This window comes from Leptonychotes weddellii, chromosome 8 (assembly GCF_054177405.1).
Source record: "Leptonychotes weddellii isolate Sample4059 chromosome 8, ASM5417740v2, whole genome shotgun sequence".
NCBI classification, from domain to species: Eukaryota; Metazoa; Chordata; class Mammalia; order Carnivora; family Phocidae; genus Leptonychotes; species Leptonychotes weddellii.
This window is the reverse complement of record NC_138376.1, coordinates 103,236,622-103,263,378: the sequence shown is the minus strand read 5'-3', so window position 1 is coordinate 103,263,378 and position 26,757 is coordinate 103,236,622. Positions and strand designations below refer to the sequence as shown.

The 26,757-nt window shown below is 40.6% G+C and overlaps 1 protein-coding gene and 1 long non-coding RNA gene across 2 annotated transcripts in view; one reads left to right on the top strand and one right to left on the bottom strand.

Annotated features, from left to right (window-relative positions):
* Positions 1-26,757, top strand: part of SGK1 (serum/glucocorticoid regulated kinase 1) — a 97,833-nt gene that overhangs the window by 18,675 nt on the left and 52,401 nt on the right. The window contains exon 2 of the mRNA XM_081829046.1: positions 24,337-24,552. Coding sequence (XP_081685172.1) covers positions 24,337-24,552 — 216 coding nt within the window. The remainder of the gene's footprint in view (positions 1-24,336; positions 24,553-26,757) is intronic.
* Positions 2,416-14,064, bottom strand: LOC145722869 (uncharacterized). The gene is made up of 3 exons (XR_014147447.1): positions 13,981-14,064; positions 13,016-13,093; positions 2,416-2,648 (listed from the first exon to the last, which is right to left on the bottom strand). It is a non-coding gene; the product is annotated as an uncharacterized LOC145722869 (long non-coding RNA).

Genomic DNA, 26,757 nt, shown 5'->3' with positions numbered 1-26,757 from the left:
CTACCGTCATTTCTGCCTTTGTGCTTCCAAATACTAGACCTGTAGAGTCTGACGTAGTAGCCACCAGCTACGACGTGTGGCAATTGAGCACCTGAAATGTGACTATTCTGAAGTGAAATGTGCTGTGAGTGTAAAGTACATACCAGACTTTAAAGAGTTAGTACAAAAAGAAAAAAAATATGATATACCTCATTGATAATTGTATATTGATTTCATTTTGAAACAATAGTATTTTGGATATATTGGGTTAAATAAATTATATTTCTAAGTAATTCCATCTTTTTTTTTTACTTGATTTTGAGGTCAGTGGAGCATTTTAAAATTACATATGTGGCTTACATTTTAGTTCTATTGAACAACACTCTTTTAAACTATACACTTCCTGTATAGTGAATTTTCATTCAATTATACATCTGTTTATCCCCCTAAGGAGCACACTTGCTTGACCATAGTGGAGACTGTGTAAATATTATTTAAATTCCTTGCCATTCTCTAAAGGGTTTTTTAAAAAGTGGTTCGCAATTTTAGTACACTACCTACTTTCCATCTGAAATGTAGAGTCAAAACTCCACAGTGAAAATAATGGGTGGGGGAGGGGGGCATATTTTCCCCTGGACCCTAAGAAGGCTAACGTACTGGACATGTGCTGTGACCGTGGCAAGCACAGTGGGCTATGATTACCGACTCAGAAGGCTTCTCTATTTCCAAAACAAGAACTTTTATTGCAGTGTATAGAAGGAGCATTACAACAGAGGATCCTTGTGGTTTCTCACTGTATCTGTGGAAAAAATCAGAGGTTAAGGTTTAAATTAAACTGACATTATAAAGAGCCTTTGTAGTTAGTATGTGTGTTTTCACATCTGTTGCTATAACTAAACTGACACTGATTATTCTGAGTGATGGTTTATGAGTGATGGAACAAAATGTGGTTTCCTGCTTATGAACATTTTCTGGTGTTAACTTGGTCTTCCTTAATGATGAGACAGAAACCAAGGAAAATTATAAAAAGTATAGAAAACATAACACAGAGAAAAAAAATTGTTAGGATACCAAGTAACTCTGGTATGAGAAAAGATATTTAGGACTTCCCAACACCACATCTATAATTTTATGGATTATTTTGTTTTGCCTGCCTTCTGGTTTAGAGCAATTCTTCTTATGGATCAGAGAGGCCCCCCCCAAGGTAACCCTGCATGCACATTCACCTTTTTGTTAAGGGGCCTTTGAGGATGAGCAAACATAATTCTTCATCATAAAATGGTTGGAAACACCTCTTTGCCAATTAGAAAAACTGATTTCATGGAAATTATGTTTTACCCCTGGAAAAGATGTTTAGACTTCTTTTCTGCAGGCTTATTTTCTGTCACTCTGCCATAGAAGCCTGTGGCTTCAACCAGACTCATCTCTACCTTGTCCCTTGAAATGCCTGCTGCGCATCCATGTTCATCTCAGCCTTCACCCTCTGCTGCCCAAAGATTCTCTGTGAATGTCTTACAATGAAGCTCCCCTCAAAAGGTTGTCAGATTGCTAATGAAGATTAAGTATGGAAAGAATTCTCATACTAGCCCCTCTGATAGGGCACCAACAGCCTCTAGCAAGCTGCCTCTACACCAGGTGCCTAGTTTTAGTTCAATGGATTGTGGCCAATATGACAGTCACTTTATTGTTGTTGTTGTTGTTGTTGTTTTCCTCAGAAGGAGTAGAGGGTGTGGCAATACCTAGAACTAATAAACTCCTCTCTAATATACCAGGTATTGTACTTGTTTATATGAATGTTGTTTCTGTTTGTTCCTAAGCTCAAAAAACTTTTGTTAGAAATAACTTACTTAATTGCGTCAAGTGCAATTACAGATGCTAGGATAAAATTGTGTTTGTATATTTGTTGCTGAGGTCCAGCACATTCTGTGGAGAGGCAGTAGGAGGTAGTAGATAGAATTCTAAAAGGAGTCAGACCTGGATTCTGCATCTTACTTGCTGTGTGACTTTAGGCAAGGCAAGCAACTTTTTTGGGCCTCAGTATTTTTCATCTATAAGATGGTAATGATGTTGACCTTGTGAAGTATTATGTGTAAGGGGCCATAATTGCACAGTGCCTAGGACACAGTAGGCCTTCGATAATAGAAAGCTGCTTCTAGGGTATTGGGACATGTCTGTTGGAATCAGTGGAAGAAATTTGACTTTATTTTTATTGAAAAGAGTCCTTATTTTATTGAGTGCTCCTTTGTGAAACATATGTGAATCTAGAATAGGGGAGAAACATGAAACTCAGATTCTGTAACCTTGGAATTTACATCATTCATAAATTATCACATTTTACATAGTCATTGATAATACGTGGCACCAAAAATCCAATGAAAGCAAAACAAAACAACCAAATGCCAATCATTTGCATTTTAGTGTATTTGATAGCCAATGTGATGGTCTTGTGACCCATCAGTGTAGTCTTTAATAATAATGTACATTTGTATATAGTGTTTTCACAAACATCGTCTTTATTAATCCTCTCAATAACTCTTCTGTCCTGCAAGTAGGCATCTGATAGTGGGGATGATGACGATGATTGGGGAAAAGACCATAGTAATATCAGCTGGTGGAGGAGAGGTTGCACATAGAAGAAAGCACAAGACGTCTTGGTTCTAATTCTCAATCTGGATGAAAGGAGGGAAGTAAGAAACAGAGATGAATTAGGTACATATTAATTGTCACACATTTTATTTGGTCCTTGCAATAGCTCAGTCAATTAGAGGATATTCCCATTTGGTAAAGGAGGATGTTGAGACTCAGGAAGTTAGTAACATGACTAAGGTCACAAGGAGTATTCCAGCCAGAATCCAAATCCCAGCCTGCCAAATGCCAACCCTCATTTCACTATGACCAGGGTACACCTGTTTTAACTTGGGCAAGCTGTTTAACTTAATCAGTGTTCATTTTCCCCAGCTGTCAGAAGGGTCTAAATGATCCCTTGAGCCCTGTTAACCTCTGACCTTCTAGCCTGGGTCAGATGTTGTCTCTTGCTGGCCATTGTTCAGCCTGTGTGATCTGAAAAGAAACCTCTTGTCTTGCTTCACCTTCCAGACCATTTTATCTATTAGAGTCAATCCTGGATCAGGTGAAGTCAGTGACATCCTCATTGTAGGAACATTACTGGTGAAACGGGCAGTCTGCTTTGGAGGGCAAATGCTTTAGCAGCTCCTTTCTCTCAGCCGATCCAAATCCACTGCTTCTGATACTTGCTTCCTAGCAAATTTTCTCTCTCTATCACTTTTAAAAATTATGGGCCTTTAGTAAAGCTAATTGTCTCCCATTTCAGTTGTACATTTGGTTTGGGCCCCCACAATCCCCTAACAACTAAAAAATATTCAAACGCATAAAGGAATGGGTTTGGATTGATAGCATAGCACAATGTCCCAGATGAACCCTAAGCTGGAACTCTCCATCCATCTCTACAGCTGGAGGAGGAGGCCCAGTAAGTGTCTCTTTACACTAAGTGAAATGCATATGTGCTTTTGGGTTTGGGTTTGGGTTGAAGGAAGAAGAAGGCACGATACAAGGACAGAGAGTGGATGGGTTCGGGGGTACAGGCCCTCGAGAATGCAGAGGGTGAATTTTGGAGAGATTGCATAACATTTGTCTCCCTGCCTGCACCAAGGGATGGATGTGCACAGTGGTGGAGAAGGGGATGTCAGGACAAGACGCGGAAGGGCAGAATTCTCCAGTGGCTTTGAAACTCAGCATGAATCATGTCACTTGCACCGCCGATGATGGCCGAATGGGACAGAGACCTGGGCAGAGGGGTATTTTCTACCCCCCTAACCATCCGCCCCCTTCATCGCTCCCCCTGCCAGCATTGACAGGTGGTAGCTAATGCATCACAAGGATGCCAGGCACCAGCAAAGGTGGCTATGCAGAGCCAGGAAAATAGAAGTAGGCTGGAGGCCCAGATGAGGCTAAAGAGCACACACACACAACTGGATCTATTTCTAGGGACACTCTGAGGGGAGACTGCAACTGAGATATCATTTGGCTACTACCTTTAACCTGACCTCGATTGCACCAAAAGGCTCCTTGAGGGCTGGGGCACATTCAGATGAGCGAATCGGATTAGTAAATAGCCACGTTAGAAAATGCTAACAACCTGGCCGTTTGGGAAAGACATAAAATGTGTTTTCCTTGTGAGGATATCAGGGCTTCAAAAACCCCTCCTTGACTTGAAGGAAGAGGGGAAGGACACTGAGGGGGAAAAGCAAGAACCATGCAAGTCCTGGAGCAGTGGTTCTCCAAGTGGGGTCCGTGGAATAGCAACATCAGCTTCACCTCGGTACTTGATAGAAAAGCAAATCCTGGTCCCCATGCTAGAACTACTGAATCAGAAACTCGGGAGATGGGGTCCAGAAATCTATGTTTTAACAAGCCCTCCATGTGATTCTGATGCAAGCTTAAGTTTGAGAACCACTGCCTAGTGGAAGGCCCCCTATGAGGTGGGAGGGAGCTCTGGCAATGGTTTTGACCCTAGAACAGGGGCAAGAGAGCCCCTCTGGGCCCCATTTATGTAATGCTTCTACCATTGGCCTTCTGCCCTTGCTGGAAGAAAAGTTTATGGAGCCCAGTCCCATACCCACCAGAGTGCTGCCCTCCTGGAGATCACATCCCCTTTAGAACATGCTCCTTGCTCCCACCTGAGGTTTCCCGTACACATGGCCCCGAGCCCTCTTCCAGTGATGGCCCTCCTAGGGGTGTTGGCAGGGCATTGTTCTGGTTGAAGCTTGAGCTCCAGGTGGTGGGGTGGAGTCTGATGGCTTGGCTGGGCCTCGGGCAAGCCTAGGTGCTATCACAGATATCTACCCGTGTGTCCAAGACAAATCACCTCCTCACAGTTTTATCTAGGGGCAACCCAAGTGACCCCAGTTCCAATGACTGATCTGTGAAAAGAAACAAGACCATTGCTATTTTTTTTTTCCCCTTAGAAATCTTCTAGTCGTTGAGACAAAATCAAGGAATTCTGTGAAAATTGTCTTTGGTGTACTTTTGAAAGAACAGTTAATATTTTTCTGCTTGCCTATTTATATTCTGTAACCTAAATTGATCATTTAATCACCATTCTGAGATAGGCCTTTTTTTACCAGGCTATTATAGGTAGCATTCTGAAATAAGTTCTGAAAACCTAGGTTAACTAGAAAATTAATATCAATTGAACTTGAATTTTAGACTAACTTTAAATTCCAAATGAATTAACTTTTCTTCTAATCAATAACTAAAAAAATATTTTTTTCACCAAATACCAGCTTTGGAAATTCTTAAGTATGTTTGTTAAAAATTTCTCCATTTCCAGGAAAATGAGAAAGAGCAAATAATTAAGAGTACCATGGAGATTTTAGGACCTGGAAAAATCTATTCCACTAAGACTCATTAGTTCTCTTCAGATTGATATGAAATAATACCTTTCCCTTTTTAGAAATACATTTTAAAACATTTCAAAGTCTACATCCTACTGAATTAATGTAATTGTATATAATTTAATGAAATAAAAAAAGCAGAAACAAGATTATGTTAACTGGTACCAGAACACATAACAATATCCTTCAAGATAACTAGACATAGGGACTTAAAACAGGCATAATTTCCATTTAAGAACTAATGACTTAGAGTTAAAAGGTACCTTGTTTTAAATGAGGAGATCCATTATATTCATCTCAAGTTGCAAGGGATGATTATTATATTATTATATTTTATATTGGTCCCATATTTCAGCTAAAGTTGCTGAAGAGTAGAAAAAATCATTATAGCAAGCAATCCCATGAAGTGTATACCGGGAAAGGTAAAACTCAAGGGAGAAGCCCTCCATAAGCATGTGAGTGCATGATGGCATCCAGAGTTGGTGAGTACACTTAAAGTATCTATTTCAATGGCTGATTTTTAAGTCATCTCCTAGCTTTGAAGTTATTTCCATAAGATTCACTCAGTAGCTTTGAGAGATGGATACGGTAGCATTAGGCATCACAACATGATAATGCCATTTGTGCATTTCAAAGTTTGCCTTTTTAGGAACTCAGTTCTTGAGTCTATGCCTATATAGCATAGAATTTGTTTTGCTGCCTAAAAGCATACAAAAAAATTGAGAAATTGGACAATGCTAAAGCCATTTGACTGAGAGACGATACCTAGCCTGGTAAGAAAACCACTGGCTCAAAGTTTATAAACTCGCTAGCTAGCCTTCTCCAAATCCTGATCTGGTTGGATGACTTCAAAAAAGCATCAGCTTTATCTTCTACAAAATGAGAACCATGCGAGCAGCTTCACTCAGTGAATGAATATGCATCTGGGGGCTTCCGGCTTAGTTACAATGATCCGCAAAGTGGAAATATTGTTTATATGAGCCACAGTGAAGTTCTGGGAAGAACAGTTATAAGAGCAAATAACATTTTAAAGAGCTATAAAAGAGCTATAAGGAAGGGACTCATTTAATGCCTCATACTAAAAAAATGCATTATTTTGGCACTTCATTTTAGGGAATGAAAGATTGGTCAGATTTTCTCTTTGATGTGCCTGCTGAAGGGAAGCTGCCTTCTTTAAAAGAAGTCCCCATTGAACTTTTGCATACAGGCCCAAATGCGCCCTGCTGTCACCTTCATCCCTTGGTTCATCTTTCACATGATAGCTATTCAAATACTGGAAAATGTTGTCATGGCCTTTCTGAGTTTTCATTTCCATCTTTCTTATTTGATCTCTACATCAGTCAAGGTTCTCCAGAGAAACAGAACCAGTAAGAGACATATATAAAGAGAGTTATTTCAATGCTTTGGCTCATGTGATTGTGGGAATGTCAAGTCCGAAATGTACAGGGCAGCCCAAGAGGCTGATATGGCAATCTCAGGGCAGAATTTCTTCTTTCTAGAGGAAACCTCAGTTTTGTTCTTAAAGCCTTTCACCTGATTGGATGAGGTCAGTCCAGATTGTCAAACATAAACTCTTCCAGTTAAAGTCAAACAACTGTAGATCTTGATCACATCTATGGAATTCCTTCACAGCAACATATAGACCAGTGTTTAATTTAATAACCAGGTAAAATAGTGTAACCAAGTTGATACCTAGAACTGACCATCATAATCTCTTTCCCCATTCTATCTGCTTTTATTTGGGTGTTCCCTAGTTTGTCAATACCCCTGTTAAAATCAAAAGAACAAGTCTAGAACTAGTACTTCAGGTTTGATTTAACAAGACAAAGGACAGTGTATTACCTCTCTTGTTCTGGCCTCAAAGTTTCTAATGATAGAGCCTCATTTAAGTAGTCCAGAAAAAAACCAAATTAGACTATTCCTATAAGGCTTACAGTAAACTAAAATCCCTGGGGTTTTTCCTACTTGAACTGCTTACAAGCTAGTGTCTCTTATTCCACAATTAGGAGGAAAATAATTAGTGAGTTGACCTGTCGTGGCTCAAGTGCAAAAGAGCTCCAGTACATAGTTAAACTTTATTAGCATGTGTACAAGTTATATGTGGGATTATGTCAGAACTGAAAAAGATCATAAAGATCTTGACTTCCCTCTGCCTATACTTGCCACGTGCCTACAACTTTCTCTGAAGTAACCCTAGTGACTAAAAGCTTCTTGTCTCTTCCGATAGCCAGTTTCATTTTTGAAAAGGAAACTGAATAATTACAAAATTAATTACCCTTATAACAGGCATTCCTCATTTTATTATGCTCTGTTGTGTTGCACTTCTCAGATACCTCATTTTTTACAAATTGAAGTGGGGTGGCAGCTCTTTGTTGAGCAAGTCTTTCAGCACCATTTTTCCAATAGCATTTACTCACTTTGTGTCTCTGTGTCACATTTTGGTAATTCTCGCAATACTTCAAACTTCTTCATTATCATTATACTTACTGTGGTGATCTGTGATCAGTGATTACAACTGACTGAAAGCTCAGATAATGGTTAGCATGTTTTAGCAATAAAGTATCCTTTTAAAAAGGTATACATTTTTTTAGACATAATGCTGCTTCACACTAGGGCTATAGTGTAGGGTAAACATAACTTTTATATGCATTAGTCAACCAAAAAAATTCATTTGATTCACTTTATTGCGACATGTCCTTTATTGCTGCGGTGTAGAGCTGAACCTACATAACCTCTGAGGTGTACCTGTACACATATATTCATTTTACATACTTAGAGCTCACATGCCTTCCTGTTACTACCAGCGACTCATCTTCCAATCCTCACCACTTGTTCGATAGGTAGGATCATTACCTCTCAATGGATGAGAAAATACTCAGAGATTAAGTTAGTTGCCCAAAGTCACTCATCTAATAAGTGGTAGAAACAACACTTGAAATCACATCTTCTAACAATACTATGATACTGAGATAAACACTGAAGTGTACAAAAGCTAAAACTATGAATAAGTAGGTAGAGGAAAACACTGGATCAGGGCCTTAAAAATGTGGTATGATTTAGATTCGAGGAAATTGGAACAGAAAGTGGAGCTGTGCAATCTCCAAAGATTGGCTCTGCTAGTTCATTTGGACCCCACTGAGTGACAGGAGCACACTTAGCTACTAATACAACAAATTCTTTGCTGACCTTGATCCATGCAAGACATTGCTTGGGGTGATAAGTGACACAAAGATCCCCAAAGTGAAATCTTTATCTATAAAGCATTTACAGTCTAGTAAGGGGCACAACTTAAGAAGCTGAATCACCACTATAAGACATCTCTCCATTCCTTTACCCATCTATTCATTCAACAAATACTTAGGAATTTCTATGGACTCTCAAGACAGTCATGAATAAGATATAGGTAATGAAATGGTAATAGGAAGTATACTTTACAGGATAGAGACATCTTTCTACAGGGAAAGGCCACTTGGAAGTTTGAAATTGGAAGAAACTTTTCACCCAAAAGAGGAATGTGATGAAAAGTCAAGTTGAGGTTTCCCAGTGAAATGGTCCAAGAACTCCTACCCCCAAACATTCTCATGCTGGCCTTTGTGTGTTTTCAGGGGAAAGTGACTAAGCAGGCAACAGCTATAAGGAGACCAGTGATTTTTCAAGAAGGGTGACAAGTGAGAATACTAAAGCCTGATATAATCAGAGAGGCAAAACTTGTACCAGTGGATGGAAAGTCAAGAAGCACCTGGAGATGAAATTATAAGTGAATCATTGGCCACCACCCAAGTCAAATAAATGTCAAAAGCAAGTAAGTGCAATGAAAAGCGTTGGTCAAAGGACATGTTAGGAATTTTACTGCAGCCCTTGAGGTCTCATACCCTCCCTGAGAAAAAGGAATAGCAGCAGTGGTGGCAAAGGAATTAGTTATATGACTGAACCCCAAAGGGAATTCTCAGGGTATAGATGAAGACTTCCTATTTCATGTATGCGTTGTGAGTTATTTTCTCCTAATCCTTCTAGCATGACATTATGGCAAAAAAAAAAAAAAAATTCTTCTGTATTTCCCATGACCCCAGGAGGGGAATATACCTCATGGTAATCATCCATGAAAATAAATACTGGCCAGAGTCATTAAAGAGTGCATGAATCATGGTGCTATATAACATGATAGATTCATATGAGAAGTTTGAAGTTGAATGCGGGTTCAAGGAGCAAGATACTTCATGGAGTTATAATAAGCATTTGTGAGGACGTTTTTAGAGCCAAGATTTCAAATTTGGGTAAGATTTGGCCTCAAAACTGAGATGGACAAGGGAATAAAATGCATCTCTGTTGACAAGAACACATGAAGCTCAAAAGACAGAAGACATAGGATTTGTTAAGAAAAAAACAAATAATCTGTTTTGGCTGGCATCTGTCACAAAGGTAGGTGAGTTGTAGGGAATAGGAATATAAATCGTGCTAGGGCCAGAGCATGTGGAGTGTCCAGGGGAAATGCTACACAAAGGGGCTTGGCCCATATTCAGTAGACAATTGAAGTGAGCCATTGAGGGTACTAAGCAAGGAAGTAACATAATCAAAACCTGGTTTGGGGAAAATGGATGGAGCAGCAAAGTGTAGGGTGGATTGGAAAGGGACAAAAGAAAGAAAGGAAATGAGTAGGCTTTGTACTAGTGTTTAATGACCACTTGGACTGGGACTCTTAGGCTCCAAAAAATATTCCCTATGGGGCAAGAAAATGTACTAGTGAGCTAGTTGTCTGTTGACCAGTTCTTCTTTCAATCAACAGCATTTCCTTAATATTTGGTTCACTAGAGAGAGACAGACCTGGAGTTCAAATCCCTCATTGTCATTAATACTCTGTTTTTGTTTTGTTTTAGTGGATTTATCAGCCAAAGTACCCGCTAACACCCATTCAAGAAATTTTATTCCATGTTTTTGGAAAATTCTTCCCTATTTTTTGATTAGTTCGGATTTGTTTCCCTTATGCTCAGAACATTTACCCTGTTTTTGTTGTTGTTGTTGTTTAATGAAATGTAGCTGCTTCTTTTATTTCACCCTGGGCATGGACAAATGATTTTTTTTATACGCACTGGCACTTGATAGAGTGCTTGGGGACAGCTGGATTGAGGAAAGAAATGAAATCTTGGTCATCAACAATTTAAGATGTAAATGGAGACCACAGGATCCAAAACTGTAAGAACAGTTTGAGTTCAAGCAATTTGATAGTTTTTATAGCCATGTGCAATCTATCTCACAGTCTACTCTGCCATTTCCACAAAAAGCAGCCTAATACCAACTCCTCTTGTCCCAAACCAGGGCTGACATTCAGTTGGAATGCACAATAAGCCATACTGATTTTGAAATACTGAAATGTTTCTTTTTTTTTTTTTTAAGATTTTATTTATTTATCAGAGAGAGAGAGAGACAGAGGCAGGCAGAGGGGGAAGCTTGCTCAGCAAGTCCCCCCGATGTGGGACTCGATCCCAGGACCCTGGGATCATGACCTGAGCCGAAGGCAGACGCTTAACCGACTGAGACACCCAGGCATCTTGAAATATTGAAATGTTTCTATAAGGGTTCGTAAATAGCCACTGTCCAGTGCCCTCTGGGTGTCCCCTCCCTCCAACCAACCCAGCTGTTCCCTCCAGGCCCAGGACTTTTCAAGCACTCCCCACAATCCAGCCAGCAAAGAGGTGAAGCTTGGGACAGTAGGGGCCTTACAGGAGCTGCCTGGGTCCTACAACCAGCATCTGCCCCGGCTATTCAGCTTGTGAAATATTTTGAATTGTTATATCTACCTAAAAGCAACTTTCTCTTCCTGTGTAATTTCTTTCTTTGTGTCTAACTCCACTGTGGTCTGCATTAAAAAATGCACACTTGCTGGAATCTGGGTGCAGTGTGTCTCCACCTGTCACCAGGTAGACTATTATCTCAGGCTGTTCTCTCCATCCGACAAGAGATGTGCTGCTGGTACTTCCACAGGGAGCATCCCTAGAGCTTGCAATCCAAAAGGAAAGAGAAAACTCTACCTCCTAGCTTCAGTATGAAAAAAAATATTGTGGAGGAGGATTCTGATTGGCTCTGTTTGGGTCACATGCCAACCCTTGGACCAATCACCATGGCCAGGGCCATGGGATTTTATCACTGACTGCCTGAATCACAAATCTGTCCTGTTCAGACATCCATAAACTGTCCTTGGCAGTTCCCCCAAATCATAATCTTTGAAATGATTAGTTCCCAAATAAAGTAGAGGTGCAGAGGTAGTATATAACCTCAATACCCGACTTGCTTGAGTGTTGGTTTTGTAGCAAAAGACTGGCACAGCACGATGATCAGAAGTTTCTCTCAACCATGTAAATGTTTATGAACATGTAAAATGCCATCTATGAAGCCCTCCCCACAAAGCTGAGGGTTTTCTCTTTCCTTTTGGGGTTTAATGAGGACGATAGTAATGCAATGCATTAAGTGCATATTTCTGGATTATACATTACATTTCCTTTTTTTCTCTTTTCTTCCCCCCAAGATTTTATTTATTTATTTGAGAGAGAGAGAGAGCACAAGCAGGGGGAGCAGCAGAGGGAGAGGGAGAAGCAGGCTCTCTGCGCAGCAGGGAGCCCAATGCAGGGCTCAATCCCAGGACCCTGGGATCATGACCTGAGCCAAAGGCAGCCTACTGAGCCATTCAGGCACCCCTCCATTTTTTTTTTTTTCCTTTAACAAGTTAGCTCACGCTGCTCAGTATTGATATCCATCAACAGATGACACCGTTTCAAGTGGGGGTGGGATCACTGGGGACAATGTTGCTGGGATTTTTCTTTGATTCTGACCCTTTAGCTCTATCATTAGTCTTATTACTACTATTATTATTTACATGCCACAAAAATGCATCTGTCTTGAAAAATGTCTTTTTTTTCCTTCTCCATTTACACAAACTCATATTCACAATGATTTTCCTCTCTCTCAGTTGTCCTGAGGTCACAGTAAGTTTCTGAGTTTTATCAATTTCCATAGGATCGTCAAACATCTGCAATTCATTCTCCACTTTTTCAAGACCTCACACAATTTTTGGACATAGTAGGTCCTTAGTAAATATCTATTTATTAGCTGGCTCTCTTCTTGTTTTCAGAGAACAATGGAATCTTACCATTTTCTTTATAAAACATGAAGTGAGAAAAAAATAGAATACCAAAATAGAAACCATTACCAAGACAGCATAAGCATCATTTAGAGGAAAATTGTTTTTGCATAAAAAAGAAACTGAGTGTGCCCTGAGCTTCTCTTATAAGGGGACTCAACAAAGGAACAGAAAGAGCAGGGAGTAATAATGAGTCCCCATTTTGGATGTTGTGAACCATCTCTCTTCTCATTTAGCACTTCAAATTTAATTAAGTAATGTACACAGTTCAAATAATGAGGCTTGATTCAGTCTTTATTATTGCAGTTTAAATGGATTTTCTAGCAACTGCCCTTAAGACGGTAATATTATTTTAAAAACCTCATGGGTTTTTTCAGTTTCTCTAATGGAGGGAATACAAAGTTACAGTAGAAAGTGATAGGAATGCCAAGGAGGAAGAAAATGTCGTGGGTAAAGCAATGTTACTTGATCATTTGTTCATTCAACAAACCTGCTGAGTGCTGCACACCGTAGCATCAGGGGCTCCACCTCACGTTAGCAGAACTCCAGTGAGTAAATAGCCTTGAACCTGTGACATGGTTAGAAAGGACTGCAAACTTTCCTGCTCCCAGCCTGCATTTTACAGCTGAAGGCAGTAAAGTTCAGTGGTTTGGTAACTTCCTCAAGGTAGTCACAAAGCAAGAACTAGAATCCAATTCTCTTAATCTAATTCATTGTTCATTCCAATAGAAAATCATTTTTATATTTTAAATGTATTTCTGTTTGGTAAATTCTGGGGAAATCCAAATCACTTGTAAACTGACTGCTCAACCTCAGAATAACATGAAAACAATATTATACTTGCTGTTTAATGACCTTTCATGTGCCACACCTGACCCTACCCTTAACCATAAAAGTATGTTAAATTCATAATATACCCAGAGTATAAAGGAGTCTAAGAGCTCTATGAAATAATAAACCTCTAGATTAGATTGAGGGGGATGGAGTGGGGAGAATGGAAGAAAGGAAAGAGATGGTCTTTGAAGGACAACACCATAGAGCTCCAACAGGAATACAGAATGGTGCTTCCACTCTGTATTATATACGGGGATAACCCCCTCCCAGGGCACCCTCTTGGGTCTGCCCGGTGACCTCCTATTCATCCTACCCGAACCCAGACCTCTGAGCCCTGACTCTTTTCATGCTCCATTCAGCCTCCCCTGGCCCTTATCCAGGTCACCCAGAGCTTGAAAATAAAATTTAAAAATTTTAACAGCCTTTTACAAGCCGCCATTCTCTCTATCCCAAACCCATCCCCATCACAGTCTTATCCTGCTTGTCCCAATGATGAACTCACACTAACTTTAACACTGTTTTACAACTGTTGATTCCCTGGTTGATTCTTATTTTTTATGTCCTGTGCCTTGAATAGTACCTGGCTTTAAACCAATCAACAAATATTTTTTCATCACTTACCATATGCTGGGAGCTATGCTAAACTCTGGGGATGTAATAGTGAGCCTCTTTCCATGGGAGCTTCAACTCAGAGTGAAGACAGATAGGAAGTGCGGAGGGGATAGGCTAGGAAGAGGGAACACACAAAATAAATATCGTGAATGTCCTATTAATGAATATAGGAGAGAAAATAATGTCTTGGTCGTTGTGAAACACACATTCTAATAGGGGAAAAAGATAAGTAAAGCAGAGTAAAAGTGTGTGTCTTCCCATTTAAACAAATAAATACCAAAATGGATCAAGAAGCAGTGAGAAGTCAGAAGTCCTCTTAGCAGGACTACCCAGAGGGAGAAGGTGGGTCAGAGGAAAGAGTCTGTACACAATCAGACTTAGGAGAGCAGTCTTAAAGACAACCACAAATCAAACGATATGGAGGAAGGTCTGGATGCACGGAGGACACAATGGGAGATAATTCAGACCCTAGGGAACTTGGTATCCAAGGCCAAGGAATGTAGATTTTACCATTTAGATGTTCTTCTATTTGTGTGGCACTTATTAGTGGGTCATGAAATCAACTCAGTGGGTTGTAATCAATATTTTGAAGGACTAGACTAGAAGAGAAAATGTGAGTGCATTTCCTGCAAAAAGGGTAAATTTGGGGGTGGTACCAGTTGTCTCAGTTGCATATATCTCTATATTTATTACAAATGGATATGAGTACAGGGATTTCTTATGGTACATCAGTCTTGACCAAACAGGTTTGAAAGTCACTGCTGCTGGTGATGGGGAATCACTGAACAATTTAAAGCAGAGACGAGATCAACTTTTGCCTTTAGAAAGATGCTGTGGTTCCAGTAAGAACAGATTTAAGGGACAAGGCCATTTAGGAGATGGCTTTTGGAATCCAGAAAAAGGATATAGACTTGAGAATTAATGATAGATAAATCTGATGATTCATCTCTCCTCTCCATTCGCACTGCTACTATTCTGGTTTGGCCTTCATCATTTCTTTTGTAACCAACTCCTGACTCATCTAGCTACTTGTGTCCTTGACCATCTTATATTCATCCCTCACACCGAATTGAAGACGCATTTGACAATCCCACTCTCCTGCTTACAACACTTCAGGGACCACTTATTGCTCCATGTCTCAATCTTTCTGACCAGCTTCAGTTCTTGCCTCTCCTCTTTGGGCTCATTTTCTACACATCCCATGTAGATCCTTGCCTCCATATTTTGGCTTCTGTCATCCTCTCTGCTGGAAATAGCTTTTCCATTTTAATTCACCTGGCTTCCTTGAGCTCAACCTTCAAGACTCAGTTTAACCTTACTTCCTCCAGACAGCTTTCCTTGATTTCTCCCAACTGGGCCAAATACGCACCCCACCCCACCCATCTTTTTCTCACATGGCATTTTGTATAAAGCTCCCTCATTACATGGAGCATATAGCAAATATTAACCAAATATTCACCCAGTGCCAGGGACTGGGCTTACTTGTATCATTTCATTTCATCTTCACAAAACCCTGACGAGGTAGGTATTACTGTCCTGGGAAGATGCAGCAATAGTTGTGGTGTTTTCAGCCAACCAGTGTTGTTCTAAAGCTCATGCTTTCAATTGTTCGGTACATTATGCACTTACTACATTATGATAAACCACAAGCTCTTGGGTAAGTCTCTGAAATGCCAGCACCCTTGCTCAAAGATCATGCAAGCAACTGGGTTTCTTTGTGTCCCCACCACCCAGCAGAATGCCCAGCAGATAGCTGAGCTGGTGTGGAAACCTTTAAATGCTGCACGGTAGTCAAGCCAAGGAGGTCCTGAAAAGTGTCTGTTGGATCTGGCAATGAGGTTTATTGGCGTCTTGTTGAAAACTTGTTTCAGTGGGGTGAGTCTCTTTGTCATGTTCTTCACTTTAGTCCCTGCAAATATTAGGTGGTCCATAAATACTGTTTACGGAATACGCTGCAATGGGCTGAGGAGTAATGTGAGGTGGCTTTCTTCACAAAGTGTGGCTAAGAAGGAAAGGAGTTCAGGTGGTGGTGAGAGAGTTTCTGGAACAAGGAAGTCTGTGGGTAAAAAGGGGGGGTGTTCTGTGTTTAGTTTGCTAGGTTTTTTAGAGATGTTGTAAGCACGTGTTGAATGTGCTAAGAGACAGTGGCCAAGAGAGGGAGAGGTAAAAAAAATATTAGAAAAGGGGATTTCTTGGAGGAACCAAGAGGGGAAGTTTCCAGAGCTCTGGTGAATGAGCTGTGGACAGACAGCTGGTTCTTCCCCAGGGGTCAGCCTAGCATCACCGTATTCCAAGCCTCAATTTTCATTTGCAAGGGAAATAACACATACCGTCCCTTAGATTTATTACCTGAAATAACTTTTTCCTGCTTCTTCTTTTTTCTTCTTCTTCTTTTTCTTTTAATATTCTAAATCCAGGGAAGACCAATTCAAATCAAAAGGATCAGCCCCGTATCTTAAGGGACTGAGAAAAATGTTACTTCTATTTCAAAAGGAAGCTTTCTGTCACTGAATTCCTGAGCTTTTTCTATTTAAAACTTGATGGGGTAGGGTCTGGTGAGTGCCTCAACAGGGAGGAAGAGGAAGGGGATTTTATATTTGTGGAGCTGGAAGTATAGGGCAAAGGCCTTATTTGGTGTTGAATTCTCCGAGAACTTGCTGGGGTGGGGGGGGGCCGGCTGGCAGCTGTACGAGAAGAGGGAGCCCTGGGTGCTGCCCACTTGAGCAGCGTCATGGAGAAGGATGGAACTATGTGTGTCTTCTCTTTCCTTCCTCTTCTCCCAGTCCCCCTGGCCACCCTCCCCCAGACTCGGCCTGGGGAAACACCAGGTTAGACACTGAGAATCTAGAACAGGATGTAAGTACTTTGGTCAATGCTGAGAGAAGAGGACTGGGAAATCCCAAGGGCAAATGGCACAGGAGAATGGGGAATTCCAAAAGCCACTCAGTCTTCTCAGGGCGCTTGGCCTGGGGAGGTACTGCTGTGTGAGGGAAACAGTTACATAGAGCGTATTTATCACCTTGATGGAGGATGGTAGCAAAGCACGCTAAGAACTATAAATGAATACTGTTGTCAACAATAATCAAGCAATTCCTATTTTTATTGCCTACTATTTGTAAGACCATATGCCAGCCTCTGGGGAATTAAAAAAAGCCTAAGAAGCTGTTCTCACCCTTATGGTCCAGTTGGAAAGATGACATAGGCATAATAACAACCAGTGAGCATAAAAGTTCCAAAGTTTGGGGCACCTGGGTGGCTCACTCAGTTAAGCGTCTACCTTCTGCTCAGGTCATGGTCATGATCCTGGGGTCCTGGGATCAAGCCCTGCATCAGGCTCCCTGCTCAGCAGGGAGTCTGCGTCTCCCTCTCCCTCTGCCCCCCCATTCTCTCTCCCTCTCTCTCCCCTGTTCTCTCTCTCTCTCAAATAAAATCTTAAAAAAAAAATTCTAAGGTTTCATGTAAGCAAATAATAAACACTACAGATATTCAAAGGAAAGAAAACTGTGATGACCCATATAGATCGGGTGAATAAATCAGATTACTACCACTGACCTTTTATTATGTCACTGTTATATATTTTTTTAAAGAAACCTATATATATATATATCTTAAGATTTTATTTATTTATTTGACAGAGAGAGACATGGCAAGAGAGGGAACACAAGCAGGGGGAGTGGGAGAGGGAGAAGCAGGCTTCCCGCGGAGCAGGGAGCCCAATGCGGGGCTCGATCCCAGGACCCTGGGATCATGACCTGAGCCCAAGACAGATGCTTAACGACTGAGCCACCCAGACGCCCTCACTGTTATATTTTAAGAGCCAAGCTGTGAAGCCCCCTCAGGCACCAATATAAGAGGGATTTGCTTCCAGGAGTCTTCTCCTGACTTACATTAATGTCATAACCAGCCCACTGGCAGGCACCTTCTGGAAAAGAAGGAGGTATGAAGGTCCCTTTTTATAACCAATTGAATTATCCAAATAATTCCCAATAGAAAACTCGATTGGGCGCCTGGGTGGCTCAGTTGGTTAAGCGACTGCCTTCGGCTCAGGTCATGATCCCGGAGTCCTGGGATCGAGTCCCACATCGGGCTCCCGGCTCAGCGGGGAGCCTGCTTCTCCCTCTGACCCTCTCCCCTCTCATGCTGTTTCTCTCTCTCTCTCTCTCAAATAAATAAATAAAAATTAGAAAAAAAAAAAGAAAACTCGATTGACTGTATCCAAATTGAAAGTAATTGTGGCATCATAGAAACAAAGTCAGTTTTCTCTGATAAAAACACACGCCCCTCCTGGAAACTGCAGAGCTGTGTCCAATGTCAAGGTCACTTGGATTTTAAGGAAAGCACAGCTCTTCACTCCCAGAAAACAAAAGCAATGAGACAAGAATCATTTTGAGTTCACAAAGAAGTACTTGAACACCCTATAGGTTTTCTGCATCGGTTGATATCATAATCAGCTAAACCATTTTAAATTAAGAGTAATATCTGTTTACTATTACATAATAGGAAAAAAAAACCACAAATGGAAAATCCCTAGAAGCTGGCTAATAATCTCTTTAATCACATCTGACAATTTTCTAGTCTGAGGGATTATTGCTTTGGGATACCTTTTTTTTTTTTTCCTTCAAATAAAGAAATTAATAAAACCAGGGCAGACCGGATTTAACAAAGAGATTGGATTAAGATCTCATGTAAACCCTGTTGAGTAAGAGTAGCTGTACGGTTAAATGGCAGGGCCTTACTCTTTCACCCCGATGTCTCGAGAGAGAATTGCTTCGGAAAAAAAGTCGGAGGCAGTTGAGGGAATTCTGGCTTCGTTCAGGGTAAGGAGGACGTCTCACCCTGGCCTATGTCTGTTGATAAGGCTCTCCCCCAACGGTTGCTGCGTGGCTCGGGATAAAACCAGGGCCCAGGGGGCCGAGGAGCCCGGGCTGCCCCTCACATCCGGGCATTCACTTGGCTCACACACGCAGCTGCCGCCGCCTTCGCAGAGCCACTGTGACTGGTCTCCGAGGAGCTCCCAGAGCCCCTCACGGCAGCTACTCCCCCTCCCCCCACCCCAGCTGAGCCCGAGGGGACACAATAGGCCAGTTGGAGCGCCACCCCCCTGAGGGGCAGAGGCAGTGGGGCTCCCCTCCGCGGTTTTGGAGGGCACCTTGCCCGAAGCCGAGGCCTGGGGGAGAGCCCCGCACGATCACTCACCACCCAGCCACTCTGGAGATGGAGTGAACGTCATAAGCCGAGTCCTCAATCGGGCCTGTAAAAACCACTTGGGAGGCTACAAAGCCAACACAATTTGTGAAGGAGTAGCCGGGAAGGCACATGGTGAAGTCAGAATAAGGACCCAGCCAAAGGAGATAAAGCATTTCAAGAGCTATAGCAGGTCGTGAATGACAGCAACAGTCCCACAAAACGGATCACTGTACCTATTTTTGTAACACCTTTCTCCCTGGTGCTTCTGGAAAAATGGAATATTTCTAAATTTCCCTCGCCACATTCTCTGGAGAGAGAGAGAGAGAGAGAGAGAGAATATCATGTAACCATGTCCCTAAGACTCAGAATGGGTTAATTTCTTGAAGGTTATTCGGAACCCTGGGGCTTTCTAAGGAAATAGCACCCCTACCCAAACCTTGCCCTCCTGGAATGTGTTAAGGCACAAAACACATACCTGCTCTTAGAAGACTTGAGTAAATCACATGTTTCAGTAAGTTTAAGTGAAATATAATAGATTCTAATATTCAAAGCCCCTTACCTTACAGAAATACGAGGTTAACCCCTAGCTCCAGCCAAGTCATTGGGTCTTTTCCCCCAGAAGACTTCAGGGGAAGATGGTTGTTTGTTTCCAGTCTCCATGTTTGCAGCTTGAATCTTGCCTCTGAAATTCAGACTTGATGGTCCAGGTGCCTATCTGATAGCTCACTTTGATGTCCTAAAGCCTTAGCACCTCAGAAGTCTTTACTGTAAAGCTGCCTGCCTTCTCAGGGAGGCCTTCCTTTCTCATAAAATTACAGTAGAGCCCTCCCACCACCAGTGATCCTGATCGATCCTCTCTGCTTCATTTACTACCTTACATACTATAATTCACTTACTCATTTTATTAAATAAATAATTTATGCCCTTAATAAATAAATTTATTCCCTTAGCCATAACTCAAACTCCGTAAGGGAAGGTTTCGAGAATGGCTAGGTTATGCCTGACATACAGTTGGTCGTCAATAATGAATGATGAACGAGGGGCGCCTGGTGACTCAGTCGGTTAAGCATCCAACGCATGGTTTCAGCTCAGGTCATGATCTCAGGGTCGTGAGATTGAGCCCCGGGTCAGGCTCTGTGCTGAGCACAGAGTCTGCTGGAGATGCTCTCTCTCCCTCTCCCTCTGCCCCTCCCGGAGCTGGTGTGGGCTCTCTCTCTTTAAATAAATGAAATCTTTAAAAGAAAAAAAAAAAAGAATGATGAATGAATGAATGAAAGGTAAAATGTTGAGGGCATTAGATTGTTTTTTGAAGAAGTTAGAAGATGAGGCTCCTGAGTGGCTCAGTCCGTTAAGCGTCTGTCTTTGGCTCGGGCCACGGTCTCAGGGTCCTGGGATCAAGTCCCATATCGGGCTTCCTGTCAGCGGGAAGTCTGTTTCTCCCTCTGCCCCTCCCCCTACTCCTTCTCTCTCTCTCTCTCTCTCTCTCTCGCTTTCTCTCAAATAAAGTCTTAAAAAAAAAAGAAAATAAAAAGAAGAGATCAAATCATTTTATTTCTACTTCATGGAATTCTAGTTCGTACTTAATTCTACCTGGTAGAATAACTTCAGGGGGGTGCCTCCTGGGTGACTCAGTTGGTTGAGCATCCAACCCTTGATTTCAGCTTGTGTCCTGGTCTCTTGGTTATGGGATGGAGCCCAGCATCGGGCATGGTGTTCAGCACAGGAGTCTGCTTGAGATTCTCTCCCTCCCTCTGCCTCTGCCCCTCCCCCTGCTCATGCGCTCTCTCGCACTCTCTCTCTCTCCCTCAAAATAAATAAATAAAATCTTAAAAAAAAAAAAAGGAATAACTTCAGGGGTCAAGTGGTGACCTTAAAGGTGTGAGGTCTATTTGACTAGGGTTTTGTTTGACAGCCTTGTTTATTTGTTTGCTTGGGGTGTTTTTGTTTTGTTTTTAAATTTAATTGCACTCCCCGTTTGCCATAGTCCCTACCGCTCCCTATGTTCATACACTGGTCCTAGGGTTTTACACATTTCCTGTTCCTGACAGCCTCTGAAGACATTGAGTTTGACAGCTTCTACCCTGGTAGAAATTGGTTCACTGAGTTGCTTAAACCATTAGGTATAGTTTTAACCACATAATAATTTACAGTGTGTCTTTGGGCAAATTACTAATATCTTTGGGTCTCTTCCAACTCTGAAATTCTATAAAGACATCTATTGGTTATTTGACAGCATATGCTCAAGGTCATCTGAACTATTTTGGGTAATTCTTAGCTGGGCATCAAATGAAATGACAATCCTGTATGTGATTCTTAGTCCCAGTGATTTCTAATATACAACAGATCACTTAAGTTTATAGATCAATGTATACTTTGAATTGAGATATAATGTCTCTAAATTCTCATCCTTTGGTAAAACCAGTTTGTTTTTTCTATAACATAATGAAAACTTAGATTCAGTCACATGGACATTCTTCCATTATAAATTGAATAATTGTAAGACAGTATTGCATAAGATTTACTATAAATAACGTGGTCCATAAATTTAAGATTTACATTTCAAAATACCAAGATTCTTAATCAGTCAGGCCATATAAATTCATTTGAAGATAAATCTTTTTAAAATTCCATTCGTAGAAACCCCAAAGTTAAATCTACTTGGCAAAAGAGACATTGAAAGTAAGCCAGAATAAAAGATTGAATTTAAAATACAAGGTTGGCAACTAATCAAGAATGGTCACCAGACTTCAAGCTCAAAACCTTCTGAATAAGAGTAATAAAAAACACTTTCCATCTCTAATGAAATTTAGTGCTTTTTAGAGTGATCAAAAACACATTTAGTCTTGGGGCGCCTGGGTGGCTCAGTCATTGGGCATCTGCCTTCGGCTCAGGTCATGATCCCAGGGTCCTGGGATCGAGCCCCACATCAGGCTCCCTGCTCTGTGGGAAGCCTGCTTCTCCCTCTCCCACTCCCCCTGCTTGTGTTCCCTCTCTCCCTGTGTCTCTCTCAGCCAAATAAATAAATAAATAAATCTTAAAAAAAAAACAACACACATTTGGTCTTAACATCAGGAAAAGAGGTTCTATTGTAGTCTCAAACTTTTAGAGTTTCATTTAGACTTTCATTAATGAATCAAATAAACACTTTGAATATACCTACTAATATGTTAATGGTACCCTGGAGTGCAAGAAATACTGAAGGATACCTCCCAAATATTAACATTTGGATGGTAAACTCAAAAAGATATTTTAAATGGCTACTGAAAAGAGTACCTATAAATAAAGCAATTAAAAGACACATATGTAACCAAAGGAAGAAATATGATGATTTTAACTGTTTGAGATTCTTATAAACTTTAAAAGAAATTATTCTTGGGGCGCCTGGGTGGCTCGGTCATTAAGCGTCTGCCTTCGGCTCAGGTCATAATCCCAGGGTCCTGGGATGGGTCCTGGGATGGATGCATCTGGCTCCCTGCTAGGCGGGGAGCCTGCTTCTCCCTCTTCCACTCCCCCTGCTTGCGTTCCTGCTCTCACTATCTCTCACTCTGTCAAATAAATACATAAAATCTTAAAAAAAAAAAAAAGAAATTATTTTTTGAAAAATTACACTGTAAAAAGAAGGAAAACTAAAACACCTGTAATCAATGAATATAAGAATGAATATAACAGTTTTTATTTTGCCTGTTACTTTCTTGCTTTGTCTGTAGGTAGTACATATATTTTTACATTTGTAATTATAGTGATTGAACAATTCTGTATTTGGCTTTTTTTTCCATATAATTATGTTCTAAGCATTTTCCATATTGCCAGAGTCTTCATATTTATTATTAGTGATAGCATAACATTCCATCAAATTGCTCAAGTCTTCCTTTGCTATTGCAATTTTAGTTTCTTCTCAGTCTATCCTTAAAATATTTAATTGTAACATTACTATAATTCAGTACTGTCATTTTATTTCTTTGTTCTTTTGGTATATGCTGATTTCACTAATTGGGTTAAATCCTCAGGAGTTTCAAAGATCATGGAGACACATGTTAAATCAAGATACATTTCAAGCATTCAGTGACCACAAGTCTTATAGTGCTGTGATGCTTGTTAAAATTCCATTCTCGTAAAGGAATAGATTCTGGAATCAAGGTGACTTTGCTCCATACCAGCACTGTGTCTTGGGAAAATTTGCTTCAGCTCTCTGTGCCTTTGTTTTCCCATCTGTAAAATGGGATTAGTAATACTAAAATTGTTCTGAGGATTAAACAAGACAACGGGTGTCAAACATTTACAACAATGCCTTTTAGGGCGCCTGGGTGGCTCAGTTGGTTAAGCGACTGCCTTCAGCTCAGGTCATGATCCTGGAGTCCCGGGATCGAGTCCCGCATCGGGCTCCCTGCTCAGCGGGGGGTCTGCTTCTCCCTCTGCCCTCTTCCCTCTCGTGCTCTCTGTCTCTCATTCTCTCTCAAATAAATAAATAAAATCTTTAAAAAAAAAAAAAAAAAAACAATGCCTTTTATATTTAAAATGCTATAGAAATAATATCCCTTTTCATATTAGAAAAGCTTTATATATTCTCTGTGCCTTACAGGAATTCTACATGTAAACAAAACAAGTGGTGAATTTTTAAATTTTAAAAACAACTCTGAGATAATTTCTTAACCAGAAGCAACTTCTTTTATAATCAAGTTTTTGCAACCGTGAAATATATGTCAGTTCATTTAGCAGCAATTGGGTCCTAAGCTAGCAATCGTAGGTTAGTGTTTCCTCCGGTAAGAATAACTAGCAATTCGTCTAAGACATTTGTGAATCATTCTGTCAGCATAATCGTAATAGTAAGAGTAAAAGTAAAATAGTCACCATCTACTGAACACTATGTGCCAGGCAAAACAATTGGGCATTTAAAAACATTGTAAAATCTTCATGACAACCTGGGAGGAAATATTATTATCCCAATCATTCCCAGACAGGGAGACAGACTCGGCGAGATGAAATGACCAGCCAAAACCCACACATGCCTAAAAAGCGATTGGTCCTAATTGACCCATTTGGATTGTATTAAGACTTGAAAGATGGAGAAGTCATGAGACTGAGTTCTCCCTTTATGAGTATCCATCCACCAAGTTTCCCACTGGAGTCCCATTAAACAACACAGGAGGTAAAATGTATTTTCTCCTTTGTATGTTGTAGGTACGAAGATGGATCAAGAGCCCAATGGTCAGTGTGGACAAGCATCAGAGTCCCAGCCTGAAGTATACAGGCCCCTCAGTCATGCACATCCCTCCAGGAGAGCCAGATTTTGAGTCTTCCTTGTGTCCAACGTGCCTGGGAGACCATGCTTTCCAAAGAGGTGTTCTCCCTCAGGAGAAAGAGTCATGTTCATGGGAAACTCAATCCGGGTGTGAAGTAAGTTCATTTTCCTCTGGATCCATTACCCTGAAAGGATTCTAGTCCTTTGTTTTTTTGTATTCATACCACAGTATGCCAACAAAACAAAAACCAAAACCAAACATATTTAATACACATGTATAAAGCTTCTGAGGAAGATAGAGAATGTGACATTTGCTAGCCCACTGTACTAAATTTGGGGGTTGGGAGGAAGGGGAGAGGGAGAACCTCAAGCAGGCTCCATACCCAGCATGGAGCCCGATGTGGGGCTTGATTCCACAACCCTGAGATCATGACCTGAGCTGAAATCAAGAGTCAGATGCTCAACTGACTGAGCCACCCAGCCATCCCAGTACTAATTTTTCTTAATAGCCTTTATTAGAAAAATTTTAGCTTCACAGCAAAATTGAATGGAAGGTATAGAGATTTCCCATGTACTCCCTGCCCCCACACAAATATAGCCTCCTCCACTCTCAACACTCCTCACCAGAGTGGTGTATCTGTGCCAACTGAGGAACCTATGTTGACATGTCATCACCCAAAGACCATAGTTTGTATTAGGGTTTGCTGTTGGTGTTAAGTTTGGACAAATTTATAATGACATGTCTCCATTTTTAGAGTATCATATAGGGCAGTTTCACTGCCCTAAAAATCCTCTGTACTCTCCCTGTTCATCCCTCCCCTCTCCTATACCCTGGCAACCATTGACCTTTTCACTCTTCACGGTTTTGCCTTTTCCAGAGTTGGAATATAGTTGGAATCATACAGTATGCTGCACTGACTTTAATGCTGTTCCAAGACTGATACAACCATATTTTGGCCAACTAGAAATCCTTCATAAGTTGTTTGATCACACAGAGATCAATTCTTATATAATGCAAAAAATATATCATAACCGTCATCGACAGGTTTGTAGCCTTCACTGAAGTATTTATCTCAATCTGATTTGACCCACAAGAGAGCACTATATCAACCCATATTTCACTATTTTTCCCATATGTAGTACTCATATTATTTCCTGTATACTCAGATTTTTCACTAAGACTTAATTTATCCTACTCCGCCAAGAGTTTTGTTTATTGTTTTTCAATTTTGTTAATCCAAGGAAGCCAGATAACTGACTTATCTTGCAGGTTCTAAGATTTCAAAAATTTAAGATTGTATTTTTCACTTATAACTCAGTTAGGCTTATATTTATTTTGACTTTTTAAACCCTTAGATTAAATGCTTATGTTATTTTTATCATCTTATTAACATAAAACCACAAATTAGGAAGACAGTACATGTTATTACAAAGTACAATTAATTGCAAATCATCTACCAATACATTATTTTAGAACAGCACATTATAAGATGATAAATGTTAATAACTCCTTCCGGCTTTTTGTTTTTCCTGAAGGAAATGTTTTCCAGAGATAAAGGAATCATTTTAGCTGCTAAAAATGCTTGACTCTGAGTTCAACTCTAGGATATGCAATGTCTCAGAATCTGTTTCCTGCCTACTTTCTAAGGTTACTGGAAAGATCAAATGAGATAACACATATAAACTATTTCATAACCTAGAAAGTGTCATGCAAATAGAAATCATTATTACTTAGCTTGCTGATTTACATAGTAGCTAAGCCTATGAATCTGTAACACTAAATTAGACCTCCATGACTAGGTTAGCACTTTGCTGATCTATGGACATTTGCCATGGCGCATTTGTTGTTTAGCTAGACACTGGCTCAACTCCAGGTTGACCATAGAAGGGAATAAATAGATTCTAAATGCAAGGATTGGCAAACTTTTTCTGCAAAGGGCCAGAGGGTAAATGTCTTAGGCTTTGCAGGCCATTTAGTCACTGTCATTTCTGTTCAGCTCTGCCCTGTAGGGAAAGCAGCCATAGATAATATACAAATGAATGGGCCCAACTGTGTTCAAATAAAAGTTTTTATTTACAAAAACATGTGGCTGGTCCACCAGCCTTAGTTTGCAGACTTTTAGACTCTTAGAGTCGAAAAGAATTTGCCAACTCCTTAGAGTCTAAAGAACTATTCATAACTTAGAAAGAGGGCTCTAGAAATCCTACACAGAGCACAAAGGCCTAGTACTAAATGTTTACTTGAGGGCCTGGTATATGGCCCATTTGTTAGGAGCTAGGGATAGATTAATGAATAAATGGAATTCCATATAAGAGGAAACAATAAACAAAGAGCTGGAAGGAATTTAAGGCAACACTGT